This window comes from Panthera pardus, unplaced genomic scaffold (assembly GCF_024362965.1).
Source record: "Panthera pardus isolate Hobbes unplaced genomic scaffold, ASM2436296v1 HiC_scaffold_2, whole genome shotgun sequence".
Taxonomy (NCBI): domain Eukaryota; kingdom Metazoa; phylum Chordata; class Mammalia; order Carnivora; family Felidae; genus Panthera; species Panthera pardus.
Window position 1 is genome coordinate 11,102,106 of NW_026526765.1, and position 21,191 is coordinate 11,123,296.

At 40.3% G+C, this 21,191-nt stretch overlaps 1 protein-coding gene across 2 annotated transcripts in view; it reads right to left on the reverse strand.

Moving 5' to 3' along the window:
• Nucleotides 1–21,191, reverse strand: part of DNAH5 (dynein axonemal heavy chain 5) — a 283,307-nt gene that overhangs the window by 69,825 nt on the left and 192,291 nt on the right. For both annotated transcript variants that reach the window (XM_053906889.1, XM_053906888.1), the window contains exons 52-55: nt 19,462–19,634; nt 14,148–14,278; nt 9,884–10,037; nt 8,264–8,531 (exon numbers count right to left, since the gene is read on the reverse strand). In XM_053906889.1, the coding sequence (XP_053762864.1) occupies nt 8,264–8,531; nt 9,884–10,037; nt 14,148–14,278; nt 19,462–19,634 (726 nt within the window). The remainder of the gene's footprint in view (nt 1–8,263; nt 8,532–9,883; nt 10,038–14,147; nt 14,279–19,461; nt 19,635–21,191) is intronic.

Below are 21,191 nucleotides of genomic sequence, written 5' to 3' on the forward strand. Positions count from 1 at the left end.
GTAGGGGTGACCCAGTTGAGGCCAATGACGTGCAGACAAAAGTTCTTGGGGAAGAACGTTGCCCTGAACTAAAAGGCAAATTTCATAAGGCATCAACAAACATAATGTCTGGAGATGCAACAGCCACCTTGTGCCTGTAAGAGTAAAAGCCACACCCTAAGGACAACAGCAAGATAGAAGGAGTAAGACCCCCCAAATGGCATCATCCTGGACTGCGCAGCTCTGTGTTTTCTTGGCAGCAGGAGAAGGGGGGAGAAAAAAGGACTTGCTTGAGCAAGCACTTCTCTGGTTTTCTCTTACAGCCAAACACATTCTTAACCGATACCTTCAGAGGGCGAGCATGTCTAATCTTGACAAAACCTTATCAGTTAATCCTTACAACATCCCTAAGTGATGAATTTTAACATGTGCCTTTTGTACAGAAGAATAATGAGGCTTAGAGGAGTTTCCTTGCAGATGGCAGGTTGGCGATTCAGTGCAAGGATGATGGACTCCAAAGCCCATGTCACCTTGATTTAGAAGTCCAAAGAGAACTGAACTCTGTAGTCTTTTAGAGTGCTAAGCAAACACATTCAACTGCAGCACCAAGTCCAAAAATATTTATTGACTAATGGGCTTCATAAGCAAAACAGGCTAATTTTCCCAGAAAAAAATGTGGATACTGTTGTGGTTGGCATTACTTTCTGAGGGGTTATCACGCGAAGCTGCCTTCTTGAGGATGTATCACCAGCTGTGAGCGGCTGCAGAAGCAGGGGTGGCTAGCTCATAACACCATGTCTTGTATATTATAAATCAAGTAATAATTCTCAAAGAGGGCCATTTTATTCACATAATTAAAATGGCCTTCTTTGAAAAAAAATACACCATATATAGGCTATTGATTTTGCTTGAGACTTCATTTTCAAGTGAAGATGGCCTACTTTGATAACAATGTGCTTATTTAAAATGTAATCTAGAAGAACATTAAAAGTTACCTTTACCGTGGAGAAATCAAAATGAAGTTCATGGGTTTAGGAGTGACATTAGCACCACAGAGTATCATTAAGAAATGCAAGACTACTATCTTAATAATACTGGAATTAAACGAAAAAACCTAATAAAAAATGAAATAGGAAAGGAAAATCAAAATGCCTCAGCTGATGGAAACCTCTGTCCCTCATTCTCCCAAAAAAAAAAAACCAAATTAAAACTGTAACACGCCACAAATTGATGCCAGTATCCCCAGAGAAGCCTTTGAATGAGTCATAAACTACTTTGAATCATAAATTCAAAAGTTAAAAAGAAACTGACCAAATAATGTATCAGGAAGAAATGAAAAAAGGAATTGACTGAGCTCAGGAAATAAGAAGAAAAAGATAAAACCATCTTGGAAATGAAGACTAAACTAAAGGTAGCCAAGGAAGGGACAAAAAAGAGAAAAAAAAAATACAGACAAGACCACCAGAATGAAGAGAATACAGACATTTAAAGAAACAATTCATTCAAGACAACGCCATATAAAGCTAAAAACAAAGGTTTGCCAAAATGGAGGTTATTAAATCGTGGAAAAGACAAGACTTTACAACATAAAACAAGGCATATTTTTCTTTAAATGCTTTATCAAGAGACTTAGTCAATTTAAATTCACGTATGAAAAAACTCACATTTTTCCCAAAAGCACTTCATTATGAAAATACTACAAAATCTAGTATTAACCTTCTAAGTAAGCATCTTTAAATTAGATAAATACTCTGGGCAATAACATCAATCCGAAAAAGAAATTAAGAAGAACTAATTTACAATGATAGCATCCGAAAGAATAAAATATGTAGGAATAAACTCCACCAAAGGAAATGAAAGACTTGTACGCTAAAAACTATAAACTACTAATGAAAGAAATTAAAATAAACACAAATATATGAAAAGCCATCACATGTTTATGATTTAGAAGAATTATTATTTTCAAATGTCCATACTACCCAAAGCCATCTACAGATTCAATAGAGTCCTGATCAAAATTCCAATGGCATTTTTTTACAGAAATAGAGAAAACAATCCTAAAATTCATATGGAACAACAGAAAACCCAAAAAAAAACAAAGCAATTCTGAGCAAGAACAAAACTGGAGGCGTCACACTTCCTGATTTCAAAATATATTACAAGGTTACAGTAATTAAAACAGTGTGGTATTGGCCTTAAAAATAGACATATAGACCAATGGAACAGAAGAAAGTTCAGAAATAAGCCCATATATATATTGATTTTCAACAAGGGTGCCAAGAATACACAACAAGGAAAAGATAGTCTCTTCAATAAGTGGTGTTGGAAAAAGTGGAGATCTGTATGCAAAAGAATGAAATCGGACTACTGTCTTACACCATACACAACACTCTATGTATTGTTCAATCTATTTTGAGATTAAAATAGATTAAGTAGATTAAAGACTTAACCATAAGACCTGAAACCATAAAACTCTCAGAAGGAAGCATAATGGGTAAGCTCCTTGACAATGCTCTTGGTCATAATTTTTGGGCATGACACCAAAAGCACAGGCAACAAAAGCAAAAACAACATGGGGCTACACCAAACGAAAAAATCTCCTGCACAGCAAAGACATCAATTAACAAGTGAACAAGTAACTTATGGAATGGGGGAGAAAATATTTGCAAACTGTACCTCTGATAAGAGACAACGTGAAATAAATACCTCCTACAACTCAACAGCAAAAAAACAAGTAACTTGATTAAAATGGACAAAGTGGGGAGGTGCCTGGGTGACTCAGTCAGGTAGGCGTCTGACACAATTTCGGTTCAGGTCATGTTCTCATGCTTCGTGAGTTCAAGCCCCACATCAGGCTCTGTACTGACAGCGTGGAGCCTGCTTGGTATTCTCTCTCTCTGCCCCTCCCCTGCTCATGCTGTCTCTGTCTCCTGAAAATAAATAAACAACTTGAAAAAAATTTCTAAAAAAAATGGATAAATTAACTGAAAAGAGATTTCTTTAAAGAAGACATACAAATGGCCAACAGATATATGAAAAAGTGTTCAACATCACCAATCCTTAGGGAAATGCAAATCAAAGTAACAATGAGATATCACTTCATATCAGTTAGGATGACCATTATCAAAAAAAACCAAAAGATAACAAATGTTGGCAAGGGTGTGCAAAAAAAGGAGGGTCCTCACAGTGTGGAGGGTCCTCAAAAAATTAAAAATAGAGCTACCATATGATACAACAATCCCACTTCCAGGCACATTTCCAAAGGAAGTAATATCACTGTCCCAGAGATATCTGTGCCCCTGTGCTCATAACAACGTTATTTACAACAGCCAAGACGTGGAAACAACTTAAATGTCTGTTGATGGTTAAATGGATATACATGCAAAAGAATATTATTCGGCCTTAAAAAAGACACCCTGCCAAAAAAAAAAAAAAAGACACCTGCCATTTGCAACAACATGGATGAACGTGGAGGGCATTATGCTAAGTGAAATAAGCCAGACACAGAAGGACAAATACTCCATGATACCACTTACAGGAGGAATCTGAAGTGTCAGACTCATAGAAGCAGAGAGGACTGTGACTGCCAGGGACTAGGAAGAGGGGGGTCCCATTTCCCCCTCCTCCCAGTCAGAAAGTAACAAAAAGTACAAAGTTTTAGCTATTCATGAATAAGTCCTAGAAGTCTACTGTGTATCATGATGCCTGTAGCTAACAATGCTATTTGTATACTTAAAATTACTACAAGAGGGGCGCCTGGGTGGCTTGGTCGGTTAAGCGTCCGACTTCAGCTCAGGTCATGATCTGCGGTCCGTGAGTTCGAGCCCCGCGTCGGGCTCTGTGCTGACAGCTCAGAGCCTGGAGCCTGTTTCAGATTCTGTGTCGCCCTCTCTCTCTGCCCCTCCCCTGTTCACGCTCTGTCTCTCTCTGTCTCAAAAATAAAAAATAAAAAAACATTAAAAAAAAAAAAAATTACTACAAGAGATCTTACGTCGTGTTATCACAAAATAATAATAATAATAATAATAATAATAATAATTAAGAAATAACTTAAGAACTTCTTACACTTAAGTCAGAAGGAAACTTCTGGAGGTGATGGATTGTCTATGGTACAGATTACGATGATAGTCCCATGGGTGTGTATTTACTTCGAAATACATCAAGTTGTATATTTTAAATATGTTCAGCTCTTTGTATATCATTCATACCTCAATAAACAGGCTTAAGAAACAAAAAATGCATCTTAAAGAATAAAATATTAATCGGGGCGCCTGGGTGGTTCAGTCAGTTGAGTGTCTGACTTCAGCTCAGGTCATGATCTCACCATTCATGGGTTCTAGCCCCGCATCGGGCTCTGTGCTGACAGTTCAGACCCTGGAGCCTGCTTGGGATTCTGTGTCTCCCTCTCTCTCTGCCCCTCCCCCGTTCGTGCTCTGTCTCTCTCTGTCTCAAAAATAAACATTAAAAAAAAAATTTTGTTAAAGAATAAAATATCAATAAAATATTAATTAATTATAAAAATATACAATTTAATATTTTATGGGAAATAGTATAATCTAAATGATATATACTAACACAAATGAAATCATGTATTTCCTTTCTGATGTGGCTGGAGATAATAATTTAACTTAGAACCAGAATCCTGAAGACAACTTAAATAAGGTTGTTTCTAGAAACCTCATGGCTAGTTTTCCAAAAAGAATAAACAACACTTAAGTTCCTAAGTATATTAAGTATTTGCAATGCCCACACATGGTATTCTTTCAAATTAACAGAAGCAAGGTTAATATTAGGTGCATAGATGTTGGTTTTCCCAACAAGATTTTGTATTTACTAAATAAAGGAGCTATGTCTTATATCTTATAATTATTTTATCCACTACTGTGACTAGCACAGTAAATACTTACCAGACTAGACTGAAGACATACCACAAAAAATTACAGGTTATCAATAGTTTAAGAAGATTTCAATACCAGGTACATGATATAAAGTCTACGTGCTAAGATATAGGAGGTCCAAGATGGGAGGGTGGGAAACTAAATATTCCTTAGAGAACAAAAAAAGAGTGAAGGATGTGTTGAGTTCTGACTAAGCTCTGGAACTTAGATAAACAGAGGAGACTGAAGAGAATATTCTTGATCTAAGGGGGACAATGTATGGAGAATAAGTATGATTAAAGCACATTCAGAGGACAAACAAAAGAGGTGTATCTGGGGAGAAAAAGAGAGAGAAGGTTTGTGTTGGGTTAGAGAAGACTGCAAGTAAATGAACTTTGACAGACTGACTCATTCATTCAGCACTGGTAGCTGCCCAGATTGTGAATAAAAGATAGGTAGTCCTTGACCTCATGGAGTTTTTAGTCTACTGGGCCAGATCAACACACAACTATACAAATGGCAGACTGTGGTTAGCCCCAGGAAGGAAGAGCACAGAGTGCTATGAAGTGATACCATGGGATCAGTTTTGTGGGGAGAAGGGGAGGCAGGATTGTTCCCCTTAAGAAGGGAAGTTTGACTGAGCCAGCACCATCCAGACAAAGGGAGGAGGGCTCAATAGGATGGAGGAGGAGGGTGTCACATGGGAAGAAAAAGCAGCCTGTTCAAGGATCCAGAAGAACAGAATAGTTAGAAAGAGTGACCTCAAGGGAAGATGGGGGTTGGGCAGGGCCACTCTTCCCAGTCTGGGAGGCCAGGCTACGTAACGTGGCCTTTCTCCCAAGAGCACGGGGAGGTCATGCGAGGTTCTAAGTAGAAAGCTGTGTGGTTGGGTTTGTGTTTTCCTCATTCTTCTGTCAGCATTGTGGGATAGATGGCAGACAGCTGGAAGAGGAGGAGAGGTCATTAGAAAGTGATCTGGGTTTTCCAGGTGAGTGACAATGACAGCTTGGCCTAGGACATCTGTGAGAGGGAAAGTGCTAGAGACAGTCCCCCAGTATTTAAAAGATAAAGTCAACATGGGGTACCTGGGTGGCTCAGTTGGTTAAGCATCTGACTCTTGATTTTGGCTTTGGTCATAATCTCATGGTTCATGAGATTGAGCCCCGTGTCAGGCTATGAGCTGCAGTGTGGAGGCTACTTGGGATTCTCTCTCTCCCTCTCTCTCTGACCCTCCCACCCCAAATAAATAAATAAACCTAAAAAAAAAAGATAAAGTCAAAGTGATTTGCCAATGGAGCAGACTTGAGAGCTGAAGGAAGCTGGGATGTTCAAGACAAAGACAAAGCTCTCTGATTGCATGGTTTTGTGGACAATGGTGGGACTTCCTGGGGAAGGGACCAGAGGAGAGGCAGTTCAGCTGCAGACATGTGGAGTAGCGGTCTGTAAAGCCCCCATGAAGATGTATCAAGCAGGCAGTCAAGTGCACAGAATGTATCAAGCAGGCAGCCAGAGGACCGACGAGACTAGAGAGAAAAGTTGATGGGGCACATCACCCAGAAGGGTGACAATGAGCTTGCCTGGGAAGAGGATCCGGACTGAAGACACAAGCCCACCTTACTCCCTCTATGCCTGGCTCTATAAACAGCATGGAGTTCAATAAATACATTCACAATAAACAAACAAGGAGCCTCATCCGTTGAAAGTCAGGACAGCAGCTAGGAAACAACTACATGGAAATGAAAACTTCCCTGACCTCCATGTAATCCTGGCTTGGGTTGATACGATGAGATTTAAAAGAAAGGGGCAGATTTGTGAGAAATTAACAAAGGAAAGATCAGTGAGGCCTTTGTCTTGTAATAAAAGAGATGATTGAAATACAGACCTAGCAGGAAGGGCTCCATATTTAAATTAAATCATCTTAATTATGGTATATTACAATGTTTGTCACCTGAAATTGTTATTTTATTGTTCATAATAATACTTTACATGCTACTCTACAAAGTACTTGCATACTAATTACCATGTTTCATAGTTAACTTTAATATAGCTCTTAAATTCTGTCATTGTGTGCTCTGCATTTATATCCTACTTCAAGGAATTTTAAAGCTTTACCCTTAGTTGTGTTTACATTTTAAGAGGACTTAAAATTTTAAATCACTGGCCTTTTCTCCAACCTTAGAAGACAAAAGAGGAAAATGTACATGTGTACTTTGAATATGTAAAAACATTCTGTGTTTAAAAGCCACAGATTGGAAAAACATTATTGTCAACAGCAGTTTGCAGAGAATAAAATGTCCCCAGTGGATAAGAATTTGTTAAAAATATATATAAATCTATAAAGCCTGGGTTCCTCCCCCAGTACAGATCCTAATGCTTCTTAAATCTCTGACAAGTCCCTCGGCTTCAGCGTCCCCCGTGTCTCCATCTGTAGGAGACAGGCTGATCGGTCGTTCTCACCCTGGGCACCACAGAACTGGAGCACCAGATGTGGGTGTGACACAGACGTGGGCTGGGGCTGGGAGGGCAGGCTCCAGCCCCTTCCTCACCTCCTTCACCTCACTTTGATCTACCAAGGCTACCAGCAACGTATTACTGGGAAATAGGACTCTTCTGAATTATTATTAAAACATAACCAGACAAAAGTTTGAAAACCACTGCCATGAGACAGGGCACCCCTGAGATTCTGATACAACAGGTCAAGGGTGAGTGAGGCCTAAACATCCCCATCACTTAAAATATCCACAAACAATTTCTCACCCAAAGCTGAAAAAACATAAACTCAATGATCTCTAACATCTCCTCTACTAACATCTCTTCCACAGAAGTGGAAGCAGCAAGGATCCAAGTCCCAGAACACTCTAGCTAACATTCCTTTCAAGGATAGGAACCATCAGAGGACTGCTGGATAATGTCTTCTTCTTTGATTTCCAGCACTGCAGCCACGAGAATGAAATGTCCAAGAGACATTTGGCTTCAACTACTCAGAGATGGGCCAATCCACTTTGAAAAGAACACAAATGCTATCAAAGCAGTTAAAACCTCAGTGCCTTCCTGGGACATCCTGGAACGTGCCTGGGGATCCAACTGAGACAAAGCCTTTAAGCATCCCTGAGAAGACTAGAATCACTGGAAATTAATCCAAGGGAGTACAGACGGAAGATCATTACCTGATAACCACACTCTGGGAAAAATTAGCTACCTAATATGAAAGAGCAGCATCTTGTAAATATCCTAAACTGCTGGACAAAGTGACTTTTGACTCAATCCAGTACAGAGAGAACAAACAGCACAGAATATAAATAAATAAACATGCGTGCACACACACACACACACACACACACACACACACACACACACACACACACAAATGTTAACCAAAAACTGACAAAAATGTCCACCACACTAACCAGCAACTAAGGCATCTTTAGGCCATCGGCTGAACCAGTCAATGGTGCATCCTGAAATAAGGGCAGGGAACTTCAAAGCTCGATTTCGAAATTTCTCCCCCACAGGTGAAAAGCAGAGCACAATGTGAAGGTTCTGCCGGACCCGACTCATGAAGTAGTCATACAGGTTCTCATTGGTAGGAGGGCGCCTGGGGTATTCTTTTTTCATGACTGATATGAGATCACTATTAATTTCATCAATTTCATCACGAGCAAATAGGTTGGAGACCTTCAAAAGAAGTGCAAACATTCAAATTCAGTACAGGCATATGCAAACAGATCAAAATACATAGGTCGATACATATGATATCTTTCCTCCATTTGTGTCCTAAAACTCACCTTTAAAAATTAACAAAAGTCCTCATGACACAAACAAATGGAAAGACATTCCATGCTTATAGATTTTTTTAAATGTTTACTTATTTATTTTGAATGAGAGAGAGCATACATGCATGTGAGCGGGGGGCAGGCAAGAAGGAGAGAGAGAATCCCAAGCAGGCTCCACACTGTCAGCACAGAGCCTGACACGGGGCTCAATCCCATGAACCCATGAGATCATAACATGAGCCAAAATCAAGAGTCAGATGCTCAACCGATTGAGCACACCCCCATACTAATAGATTAAAAGAATTAATGTTATTAAATGTCCATATTTCCCAAGGCAATCTACAGATTCAATGCAATCCCTATCAATGTACCAATAGTATTTTCTGCAAAACTAGAATAATCCTAATATTTGTATGGAACCACAAAAGACCCCCAATAGCCAAAGCAACTTTGAAAAGGAAGAACAAAGATGAATGTATCACAATTCCAGATTTCAAAATGAACTGCAAACCCATAATAATCAAAACAGCATGGTAATGGGGAGTCTGGGTGGCTCGATCAGTTGAGTGCCCAGCTCTTGATTTCAGCTCAGGTCATAACCTCAGTTTGTGAGATCAAGCCCTCTGTGCTGAGAGCATGGAGCCTACTTGGGATTCTCTTTCTCCCTCTCTACCCACATTCTGTCTCTTTCTCTGTCTCTCTAAACATAAACAAAATAACTGAAATGAAATGAAATGAAATGAAATGAAATGAAATGAAATGAAATGAAATGAAAATGGCTTAAAGACCTAAATACAAGACCTGAAACCATAAAACTCCTAGAAGAAAACATGGGCAGTGGTCTGTGGCATTAGCTGTAGCAACATTTTTTCTAGATGTGTCTTCTCAGGCAAGGGAAACAAAAGCAAAAATAAACTATTAGGACTACAGCAAAATAAAAAGCTTTACACATCCTTTTTTTTAAAAAATTAGCCAAGTCCTCAAGATAAGATACCCCACATTTTAAAATACACAAACGATTCTATTATTAACTGTGAAGTCATAGCCCTTGGAGGGGGTAAATGGGCATATCGAATATCCAATCAGCTCACTTTTATTCTCCAAACCCAACAGAAAAAGCATTTCTTCCTAATAGGGATCTCCTAATCCCCCATAATAGCACTCATTCAACAACTGTGATGGAAGGACACAGAGAGCTCTCAAGCAGGAGGCCATCTGAAGAGTCAAAAAGCATGAAGATATATGAACTCCTACCTCCCCCGATGATAAAACATTGTTCACGTATTCCAAAACTGACTCATCCTTAATCTCATTGTCCGTGAAGAGGAAAGTGATTCCTTTGCCTTGCTGTCCAGCCGTTCTATACAAAATCTTCAGGTCTTCCACTAGATTTGATGTGTTGTAGGACCTAAAGAAATAATGTCATTGTGTCGTTAGCTAAATTATTTTGATGGGAAGGAAAAGATCGTTATAACAATGCTTTATGCCATTTGGTTAATAAAAAGAAGTGCTGATATTGTTCCATCAGATAAGAATTTTATTGTATGGGAATGTTACTGGTTCATTGTATTTACTTACAAGGATGAAATTGATTTTTAAAACTTTCTTTCAGTGTTGAATACCTACTCCTTTGGGAGTAATAGAGGTGAACCATTTTGTGAAAATTTTGAGTACTTCCTTATTCGCTAAAGTTAAGAACTATTTTTTTTTCTTGAGGCATAATTGACATATAACATTATGTTAGTTTCAGTTGCACAACGTAGTATTTCCATACTCGCATATATTGTAAAAAGATCACCACAATAAGTCAACATCAAGTCAAATCACATTATATTTACCTGCAAATATGAAACTGATTTTTAAACTCCACATATCATGAAACAGTATAATTTTCTGGGACACAAAATAAAAACCTAGAGTAAAAAGTCAACCTGAAACCAAAATACTGTTTTTACCACAACGAAGTGTCATCTGAAGCCATATATGTTTCATTTTGAAAATACTTGTTGGTAACGCTAAAACAAAGGTTAAATTGGGACGTTTACTAAGGACCTATCTGCCATTGGAATTGTAATGACACCTCACAAATTAATCTAAATGAAGCAATTTCAAGTCTTATTCTTTCGGGTGAGGGACATGCCTCATTACAAATGGTGCCCTCTCGAGGCGCCTGGCTGGCTCCATCGGAAGAGTGGGTGACTCTTGACCTTGGGGTTGTAAATTCGAGCCCTGCATTGGGTGTAGAGAAATTACTTAAATAGTAAAATGTTAAAAAAAGAATGTTGCCCTCTCATCCTCCAACACATCTTTGGGGCCCACATAAAAGAGTTTTCTGAGCAATCAGTACACAGTAGGAGACTAGCTGGAAACACAGAATATCACACTCTAAATCTTCTTTCACGATGAAAAGCAATCCTTTAGTGGAAGTCAGCCTGCAATCCTGAAATATTAGAGAGGTCCCAGTACAGGGCAGCCCATTACCACCAAAAGTAAAAATAAAGATCTTCCAATCCTAGAGATTCAGACTTACTGAATTATTATTTGAAATTTTTTGTCATTAAATAAACTCAGAGTTCAAAGCACAAGAGCAAATGGCCTTCTGATTTTTTTTAAAGCTACTAAATATTTAACTTCTATACTCTGTGCTTTTTGATCATCTAAACCCTAAATCCTAGAACCAGAAATCCCACTACCAGGCATCAATATTTTAAGAAAATGTCTAGAGAAGCGAGATCTGAGAGATTAGAAAAGAATTTCAAAGATGCAGTTCCCCATTAGAGAGGGAGACAGAGAGGAAAAAAAAAAAATACCTCATCCCAGCTTCTCCTGACTTGGAAAAACTTCCAGTCCAGTCCCCTGGATCAAGGGCCCGCTGCCTCAAATAATGACCTGAGCCTTCTTACAAATGTCTGTGTTTCCAGAATGTGAGGCTCTTGCTTCCTGATTCTTGGCCACATAGCTATGCAGAGGTGTAGGCAGTAAGATGGCCTCTTGAAGGCAATGGGAAGGCTAGCAGGCCTTGGCCCTCCTTTCCATTAGTAACAGAGCGTTCCCACTATGACATGCAGAGGAACTAATTTATCACAGAGAGAGGAGGTGCAAGATATTTTTCCTGAGGCACTGCGACACAAAGCCCAGCCAGACCAGAAACCAGAAATACTGTTGGTTAATTCCCAGGTAGATCTGGGATTTCCCACAAGTGATAGAGTCTCCACTGTAAGATAGGCTAATACTATATGCCCTGCTAACCCATAAAGCTCTTTTAAAGACCAAATTAGCCTAGGCATATAAAAGTGCTTTGAAAACTGTACAGTTTTAAATAAATGTTGGGAACAAAAATCTCAGAGTCCAGGGGTACCTGGGTGGCTCAGTCGGTTAAATATCTGACTCTTGACTTTGGCTCAGTTCATGATCTCAAGGTTTGTGAGATTGAGCCCTGCATAGGGCTCTGTGCTGACAGAGTGGAACCTGCTTAGGATTCTCTCTCTCCTTCTGTCTCTGCCCCTCCCCTCACATTCTCTCTCTCTGTCTCTCAAGATAAATAAATAAACAACATTAAAAAAAAAAAATCTCAGAGCCCAGTCTCTTTCCTGTATAGGATATCACTTATCAAATTCTGCTTCTATCCAAACTAGAACAATTATACACAAGGCAATTAGAATTATTTCTCTCTGTCCTAGTACTTGAAAACAAAACAAAAACAAAAAACAAAAAACAAAACAAAACAAAAACCAGCAATCTTTTAGATTTATTCTCGAAGCAGAAGCCTATAATCTGAACCAAATGGAAAGTGTAACAACAACACATGAATATCTGGGCCTTAAACCCAGTGTTTAATCATTTTCGATCTTTGCCCTAGTAGATATCTATAGGCCTCCATCAGTAAGACAGATGGGTACACTTTGCCCTACTGGGCCAAACCAAAACTCTAGAGCAACGCCCAAAAGGCAAGACTTCCTAGTCCCACACCTACAGGTTAACCTCTTATAATTTTCAGCCCAACTAAACTTCGCAAACTGGCCTCCTGTTTCTCATCTTGGTTAATCCTGAAATTCAGCCCCTTTGAATCACCCCTGCTTTTCTCTTCATGCTGACTCTTCACTTCCTGGTTCCGCCCGCCCCATACACGTATGTCCGAGAACAACCGTCCCGGGGTTCCCTATCTTGAGGAGGGTTTGCATCAGTGTATGCATCATCTTTCCAAGCCAGAACTAGGATGGACCAAGTCCAATAGTTCAACTTCCCAACGATCTCAAGTCTGTCCTTTTTTCTCCATTCTTACTGCTACCACTCAAGTCCCATTATCTCTTGCCTAGATCCCTGGGACGCCTTATAACTATTCCTGTTTAGCCCCTTCCATCCATTTTCTGTACATACAAACCCATAGGCCCTTCCTAGGGGTAACTCATTAATGGTTTTCTGTTGCTCTAGGATAAAGTCTAAATTCCTTATCATGTTTTCAAAGGCCTCCTTTTCTATTCCTTCCCCACTTAGTATCTTATGCTGCACACCCACCCATGTTTTACTTCTTCCAGGGCCTCCATGTGACTTCACATGTGCTGATCTTTTTTGCCTGGAACGTTCTTTATCGTTCCTCTTCTCTGAGATAACTCCTATTCTTATTCAGGTTTCCATCTTTTCCTCCAGAAAGCCTTTTCTGACCATCCCCTACACTAGGTTAGGAGTCCCTCCCTCATGTTTCAATAGGAGCTGGTCTGCATTTATTTCTTTCTCATAGATAGCACCTACATACGACACCTTATTTTTTTTAATTTTTTTAAAAGTTTATTTATTCTTGAGAGAGAGAGAGACAGCGTGCAAGCAAATGGGAAAGGGGAAGAGAGTGAAGGAGACACAGAATCCGAAGCAGGCTCCAGGCTCCGAGCTGTCAGCACAGAGCCCGACACGGGGCTCGAGCTGACGAGCTATGAGATCATGACCTGAGCCGAAGTCGGACGCTTCACCGACTGAGCTACCCAGGCGCCCCCTACATACGACACCTTACTGAATGAACTGCTCAGGTGCCTGACCCCTTGACTACTGTAGGCTCTGTGATGACACGAGGCTGACTTGCCATGTGCTCCCTAGCACCTAGCCAGTGCCTGGCGCATAGCAGGTGTTCAACAAATATTTTTAAATGTACGAATAAATGAATAAACCCAAATTTTTCAGTTATTTTTCTAGTTTGTTAACATTCTTGAAACCTGAATTAACACCTAGTAGAGAGAAGTTTCTTCTGAAATACACCAAAAGGAATACAGGTAACACTCATGGCATGCATAAGTGCAGGGGGGCAGCTATTTACAACGAGAGGCTGAAATATCTCAAAAGCCAATTATTAATGTGAAAATTTCACATCTACAACAAAGGTTGAAAGGGGACAATGATAACTCAACATTTAAGAGGGAAAATGATTATGATTCCTTATGTTTAAGAAAAATGCATGCTAAATTCAAGTGGCCTCTGAGAACCTGCTATCAAAATCCATTTCAGGTTAATTACAGTGAAAGCTTGTTACCTTGTCAGAGTGATCTGGAAGGAAGTATAGCCAGCAATGAACGAAGCCAACCTCGTCAGGCTCTGCTTTCCTGATCCGCCCACCCCCACCAGGAGGGCATTTCCCCGGGGCGTGCCAATGACACGTGAGATCTAGAATGCGGAATAGAAAAGACACAGATCATTGTTCAACATGTAAATATTCCATTTTTTCCTCTTTACGCAAAAGAAGCATTTGGGAAGCCATATGTGTCTCAGGATCGGAATGGAGAAAGACGCTGGCTGGATGAAGGACAGCATTTCTGAAATAGAATGGTGTTTGAAGAGTACCAGACAGGGCATATGTTGGGGGCGCCTTTGGGAAACAAGAGGAGACGAGTACAGAGAAGTCAGCTGAAGTCCCTCTTTGGCCTGCTCTGGGTTTTAAAGAAAAGAAGTCGAGGAGGCTTGGATGTTTCCTTTCAGTCTCCCAACCTAACGCAGTGGGACAGGAAAGAGACTGAAATTTCAAGACAATGTATATCCTTGGAATACAGAAGAGTTGATTAGAGTATCTTCCACATTTGAACAATGGCAGAGCATTTAAATCGAAGGGAAGAAAATTTCCAAAATGTGGCATTGGTGATGGAATTTTGAAGAGGAAGATGACGAGGAGGAGGAGGAGGAGGAGGAAGAAGAAGAGGAGGAGGAGAAAGAGGAGGAAGGAGGGGAGAGAAGGAGGAGAGAGAGAGAGCGAGAGAGAGAGAGAGAGCGAGTGGGGTAGGGGCAGGCAGAGAGGCAACACAGAATCCAAAGCAGGCTCCAGGCTCTGAGCTGTCAGCATGGAGCCTCACACGGGGCTGGAACTCACGAACCGTGAGACATGGTGACCTGTGCCAAAGTCAGACGCTTAACCAACTGAGCCACCCAGGTGTTCAGAAGCCCATGTTTCTTTAGCTTTATTGTTACTGATGAATTGCTTACACCATCAGGCTTCCAACACCCCCACAGAGGGGATTCAGTGTAGGATTCTCCTGGATGCTTTTTTCTCTCTACATGATAACTACTTCTCTTTCCGACCTAACTGCAGTCTGAGCCTAGGGTATTGGTGTGATACCCACTTTTCTGTAGACTAATGATAATGAGAATGGAGCTGAGACGGATCACCTCTATGTGGCTGGGGTAACCTGGAATTAGCAATATGTTGACGAACATATTGGTAAACATCCTTTCTCAGGACTACCTCCTGTGGCAGGGGCTACACTTTATTCCTGTTGGGACTACTCTTTTTTCCTTTTTATTCAGATATAATAAAATTCTGGGACTACTCCTGGCTGTTGGATTATTTCTCCCAATGTAGTGTGAGCCCCTGGAAAGGAAGATCATGTTCATGTCTCTGTTGTGGACCTGAGAGCCTGTGGCATGGGTGGGTGGCACACTGGTCCTTCCAGGCTCCTACTCAGTTGTAGGCAGGGGAGTTGTTGTAGGCAGGTAAGGAACAGTACTGGCAAGAATGATTTTGCTGCTGTCTATTCATGTTCTTTCCGTGGTACTACTTCAAGAGGCACAGATAAGGCAGGTAAGGGGCTACTGAAAGCCACACTGGAATCTTCTGTGTCTTTCCTTGGTTAATATTTTTCAAATATATGTCTTTTGTCCTAACCATTTCCTTCCGTTGGTGTTGGTGAATATATTAAGGGTTGAAATAATTGTTGATAATTAGGTACTGGGAACCTCCACCCAATATCTTTTCCTGAAACCAGCCTAGATCTTACATTACAACATTCCATTCCCAGTTTCTAGCACACGTTAAACCCTCAAACCGCATACGACAAATGAACATATACATGAATAAATAAGTAGAAGGGTTTAAAAGAGATTCAAAAACTCATACCCTAGAATACAAAAAGAAATAAAGGAGAAAACACAGTCAAATAGGACCTTCAAATGGTACTATCTTTCTCCTACTCTATAGATTGTGAGATAAAACTATTCATTTTTCAATTCCTTTAGCAAATAGTTTAAAAATTAGCAATGCCCAGCCTGCCCCGCAGGTGCTCATGTGCTAGCAGAGGAGAGAGACCTGCTAACAGAAACGTGGGGATGTACCACGCTGCATGTGGAAACAGGTAAAAATGGCAGCAAACGAAACAGTGCTGCTGGGCAAAGGCAACTCTCAGGTGTGGAGCTGGAGCGTGATCTGGGTCTTGAAAGATAACTACGAGTCTCCTACAAAGAAGTGGGCAGGCCAGGCAGGAGTTGGGCTACGTTTTAAGAAGAGGGCCTGGGGTGCACGAAGTCTCAGAGTCGACAAAAGGCCTGGGGTATCCCTAGGAGGTGGGAACTTCAGTACTAGGTCCAGAAACATCAGGAGATGAGGCAGCAAAGGGTTGGCTAGGGCCTCAGTGGGGACTTGGTTAAATTCCAATCCCATTTATCAAGAATCTCAAGCGTGCCTATTCTCCGTCCTGTGAATACTGAAGTGAATAAACTGGGTGCCCCACACTCACAAGCTTGCTGCCCAGCAGGGAAGACAAACACAAAACACACAACACAGATAAATTCCACACGACGGGGCACTTGTTGGGAATGCACGTGGGTGAAGTTGTCTGGAAGAAGGGTGCGTTTCATCATGGGTAGCTGATTTTTCTTGATTACATGCTAAGCTGAGCATAAGCCACAAGCTAGAGTGCTAGGCAGGGGCGAGACCACAAAAAACCACACACGTCATGGTTCAAATCTTAACCAAAGAGGCAAAAAAAAGAGCTGTCACAGAGATATTCTCTGTTTTGAAAGAAAATCATTATTTTACTTTATTTTATTTTATTTTATTTTATTTTATTTTATTTTGAGAGAGAGAGAGAATGGGGGAAGGGAGAGAGAGAATCTTAAGCACGGAGCCTGATGCAGGGCTCAATCTCCCAACCCTGAGATCATGACCTGAGCCAAAATCAAGAGTCGGATGCTTAACCAACTGAGCTACCCAGGAGCCCAGAAGAAATCATTAGTTTACTGAAGAAAGGGACTAAGAAATATGCCTGGTCTCATATCACATCCTGTTTTGCTATAATTTTCATCTTAATTCTATCCTGTAGCTTCTATCACATCTTATAACTAGGTCACATATTTCAAGGCTCACATCAATGTGACACTTTGGATGTATTGTCCACAGGAAACAAGCAGGTAGAAGAGAGGGTCAGCCTAGGAGACTGTGAGGAATGGAGCATCTTAGCTCAAAAACTTCAGTCAGGAATTCTTCAGCCAATTCAAGAGCAGACACAAGAGCCTGAGAGAGAAACTGAGGCAAACAGTCAAAGACCCCGTGCTGAGTCACCTGTGCCTCAAATGTCATGTGCCCACAATTCTGAAGTGAAGAAATGCTCATCGCTCATACTCATCGCTCATACTCTGTGTCTGAAACACAGAAATGAGGCAGTTCTAGAGAACTTATTCAAGCACGAGACTAACAATAGCCTCATTTCTTTTTTTTTTAATATTTTTTAATGTTTATTTATTTCTGAGACAGAGAGAGACAGAGCATGAGTGGGGGAGGGGCAGAGAGAGAGGGGGACACAGAATCCGAAGCAGGCTTCAGGCCCTGAGCTGTCAGCACAGAGCCCGACACGGGGCTCGAACTCACAGACTGCGAGATCATGACTGAGCCGAAGCCGGACGCTCAACCGACTGAGCCACCCAGGCGCCCCAACAATAGCCTCATTTCAATCTGAGCCATTATGAAATCCTAGGCCAGTCAGATTTTGTCCCCAAGAGACGTTAGTTATGAAGTTGCTTTTGGTATCATTTTCTTTTTTTCTTCTTCTTCCTTTTAATCATTAAATATGACAGACTATCATTATTTATATTTGGAAGGATATCTGTGCTCATAATTCAATACAGATGTCTCAGATTCTGAGTATTCTAAGTGTTCAAGCTAAATGCCTTCATGCAGGGGGCGACGGGGACAGCAGTGGGGGTGGGGGGGTACCCAACCCAGACCAGCCTCTCCGTCTTCCTCCCTCTTCCTGATGTCCTGGAGCCTTCCCCACCCTCTTCTGCTTTCAGAGGCAGGGTCATCTAGATGAACTCTAGATTCAGTAATTATGAGAGGAGACAATTTGCAATTATAAGGTTGCTCCTCATGATTAAACCTAAGCAATGGGATTCAGCCTCAAGCTGTCCTTTTTCTAACTGAAAGGATGTAATCTGAGAAAGAAGTTGACATCAACAAAGTGAGAATATCAGCAACAGATTTAAAATGGCATTATCTTGGGGCACCTGGGTGGCTCAGTCGGTTAAGCATCCAGCTCTTGATATGGGCTCAGGTCATGATCTCAGGGTCGTGAGATCAAGCCCTCCATGGGGCTCCTTGCTGAGCATGAAGCCTGCTTAAGATTCTCAAGCCCTCTCCCTCTGCCCTTCCCCCACTCACACACTTGCCCACACTCAAATAAATAAATAAATAAATAAATACAATAAAATGGGATTATCTACCACCACAAATAAATTAGATCACATAAGTTATCAAGTAAATAATATATTTTGTTTCCAGTCTTTGAAAATCAACTATCTTAGGAAGAGATACTGAATGACCCCTATGACAAAGCAGAAAGGAAGATGTACTTTCCTGGTAAATTTCATTCTAGCAAAATTTTCACCCAGCTCAAAGTCAATTGTTCATGCAGCATTTTCTTATTATCATTTCTAACTGTGGTGAAATACATGTGACCTAAAACTTCCCATCTTGACCATTAGGCATATCGGTTGCATAATCGGTCATTAGGCAACCACCACAAAAACTCTCCATCCTGCAAAAGTGAAACTCTGTACCACTAAACACTCCCCACTCTCCCTATCCCTACACCCCTGGCAATCACCATTCTACTTTCTTGTCTCTATGGATTCGACTATCCTAGGTACCTCAGACAACTGGAATCATCCAGTGTTTGCCCTTCTGTGACTAGCTTATGTCACCAAGCATAATGTCTTCAGAGCTTTTTACAGCTCTCCTTTGCATAATGCAACAAATAAGCAGACTTTCTGCCTGTGCTTTGAACTCAGATGTCAACCACATTCATTCTACGGAGTGAAAACATTGAGCTGGAAGCTGTGTAGCAACACTGAATAAGATTATATCACACGTTGGAAGTCTACATGCTCTGATTTTCAAGCTGATTTTCCGCCTATAGGGGTCACATGTTGCAGTTTCGAAATTAAACTGGACGCCAACATTGAGTTGATTTTTTACACTGAATATTCTCTTAGGAGATGAAAACAAAAGAGGGGGAAAAATTCTGGTTTGAAGCCCCACGTTTGAAGTCCGTCACTTTGGGGAGGTGTTACTGGGTGTGACCACTGACCTTGACTAAGTGAACCATGGCATCGTCGAAGAACACCAAATCCATGCCGGTGCCACGGATGCTCTCGTTATACAGCTGCAGGAACATAGTCAAACGCTTCTTTAGGTGATCAAAAGATTCAATTGGCTCATAAATTTTGGGCATTTCAGCATCAGCCTCGTCAGATGTTTCACCTAGGGAGTTGGGGGAACAATTCAATTGTTTCCTCAAACTGCCAGACTTTACTACTTACTTCAACCTAAATTAATACACTCATAACTCTACAATTTAACACTGAACAATACTGACTTTCACCCAAATGCCATAGTATATATATTTTTAGAAAAGAAAAAAAGCAAACAATAGTAAAAACATTGGAATTTTTGTGGTCATATGCAAACTTAGTTCCTTTCTGCCTAGAAAAGGCCAATTTCAAATAATGTAATATACATTGAATTTAATTTGAATCCATAATTGAATATTGGCATTTCAATGAACCTTCCGGGAATATTCACTTCATGGACAAAATGAAGGTCAGAAAAACAGGGATTTAGTGTAAAAAATCAGCAAGAGAGATGAAGACTTAAAAGAATTTTTTAATAAGATGAAAAGAAAAAGGTCATTGCATTTGCTCAGGAAATTCTTATGATTCAGGAGTTTCAGGTTATGGCAAAGATAGAGTGAATTTTAGGGAACGGACGTAGAGGGTTGAGAGAAAACAAAAAATGATTTCCTAAATAAACATATTGAATTGTGTCACTGGGAAAAGATTATTGAAATCAATATGCTTTTTTAAAAATTAGAAACACATAATATACCAGGTTAACACTTTTCCATCTTTGACTATAAGGCATAATGCCAAAGGAAAGCTAAATGAGGCCTCTGGAAGTTTACTATTGGTTCACATTAGTAACAGGAAAAAGAGTGACACCTGAGTTGAATATGCCAGTAACAACTTAGAAATTCACTGGGAACTAGAAGAGAGAGTGGATCTTCCAAATCTAATAGTACATAATTATTGTCAATTGACCTTGTCCTAATATAATAGTATATTAACCTTTTTATAACAAAGCGAGAAAATTGATTTAACATAGCCATGAAGATTGGCTTATTTGCAAAGCCCTCGCTAATTAAATTTCAATAGTCACTTCACCTTTTTTTTTTTTATAAATGTTCAACTCAAGCTTTGAGAAACAAAGCGCTTTGAATCAACAGAGGTCATGTGTTTGCCTCCCACACACCCGCCCAGCAAAAGTGCCCCAGTTGTGCTTTGCTGCCTGGAAACCATAATCTAATTATTTAGCCTTCTGAATTAGAGGAAATAAAAGACATAAATTTTTATTATTTACCCTTCTGAATTAGAGCAAATGAGATACATAAATTCTAATTTTAAATGCTCTTACACCTACAGGATTTTTGTACGTGTGTGACCTGATTTCAAGTAAAATGTGTCCGCTTCTTTCTGTGGAAGGATCCTTCCAACTGCATAGCTAGCAGTAAACTGCCTTTTGCAATTGTCACTCGGGAACTTTTGATAGATCACACACATCCTTATCAAATCTGGAAAGGGGCTGCCTGGTCACTTTCAACCGTTTAGAAGATACAAATAGCATGTGTTTAAATATGGAAATTAACTTAAAATTCACTTCCAGTATTTTAAAAAAAAGGTAATTAAATGAAAGAGAAATCGTCTACTTACACTCAGTTATTTCTGAAGGAAAAAAGATATTGGAGCACTAGCTCTTTGCATA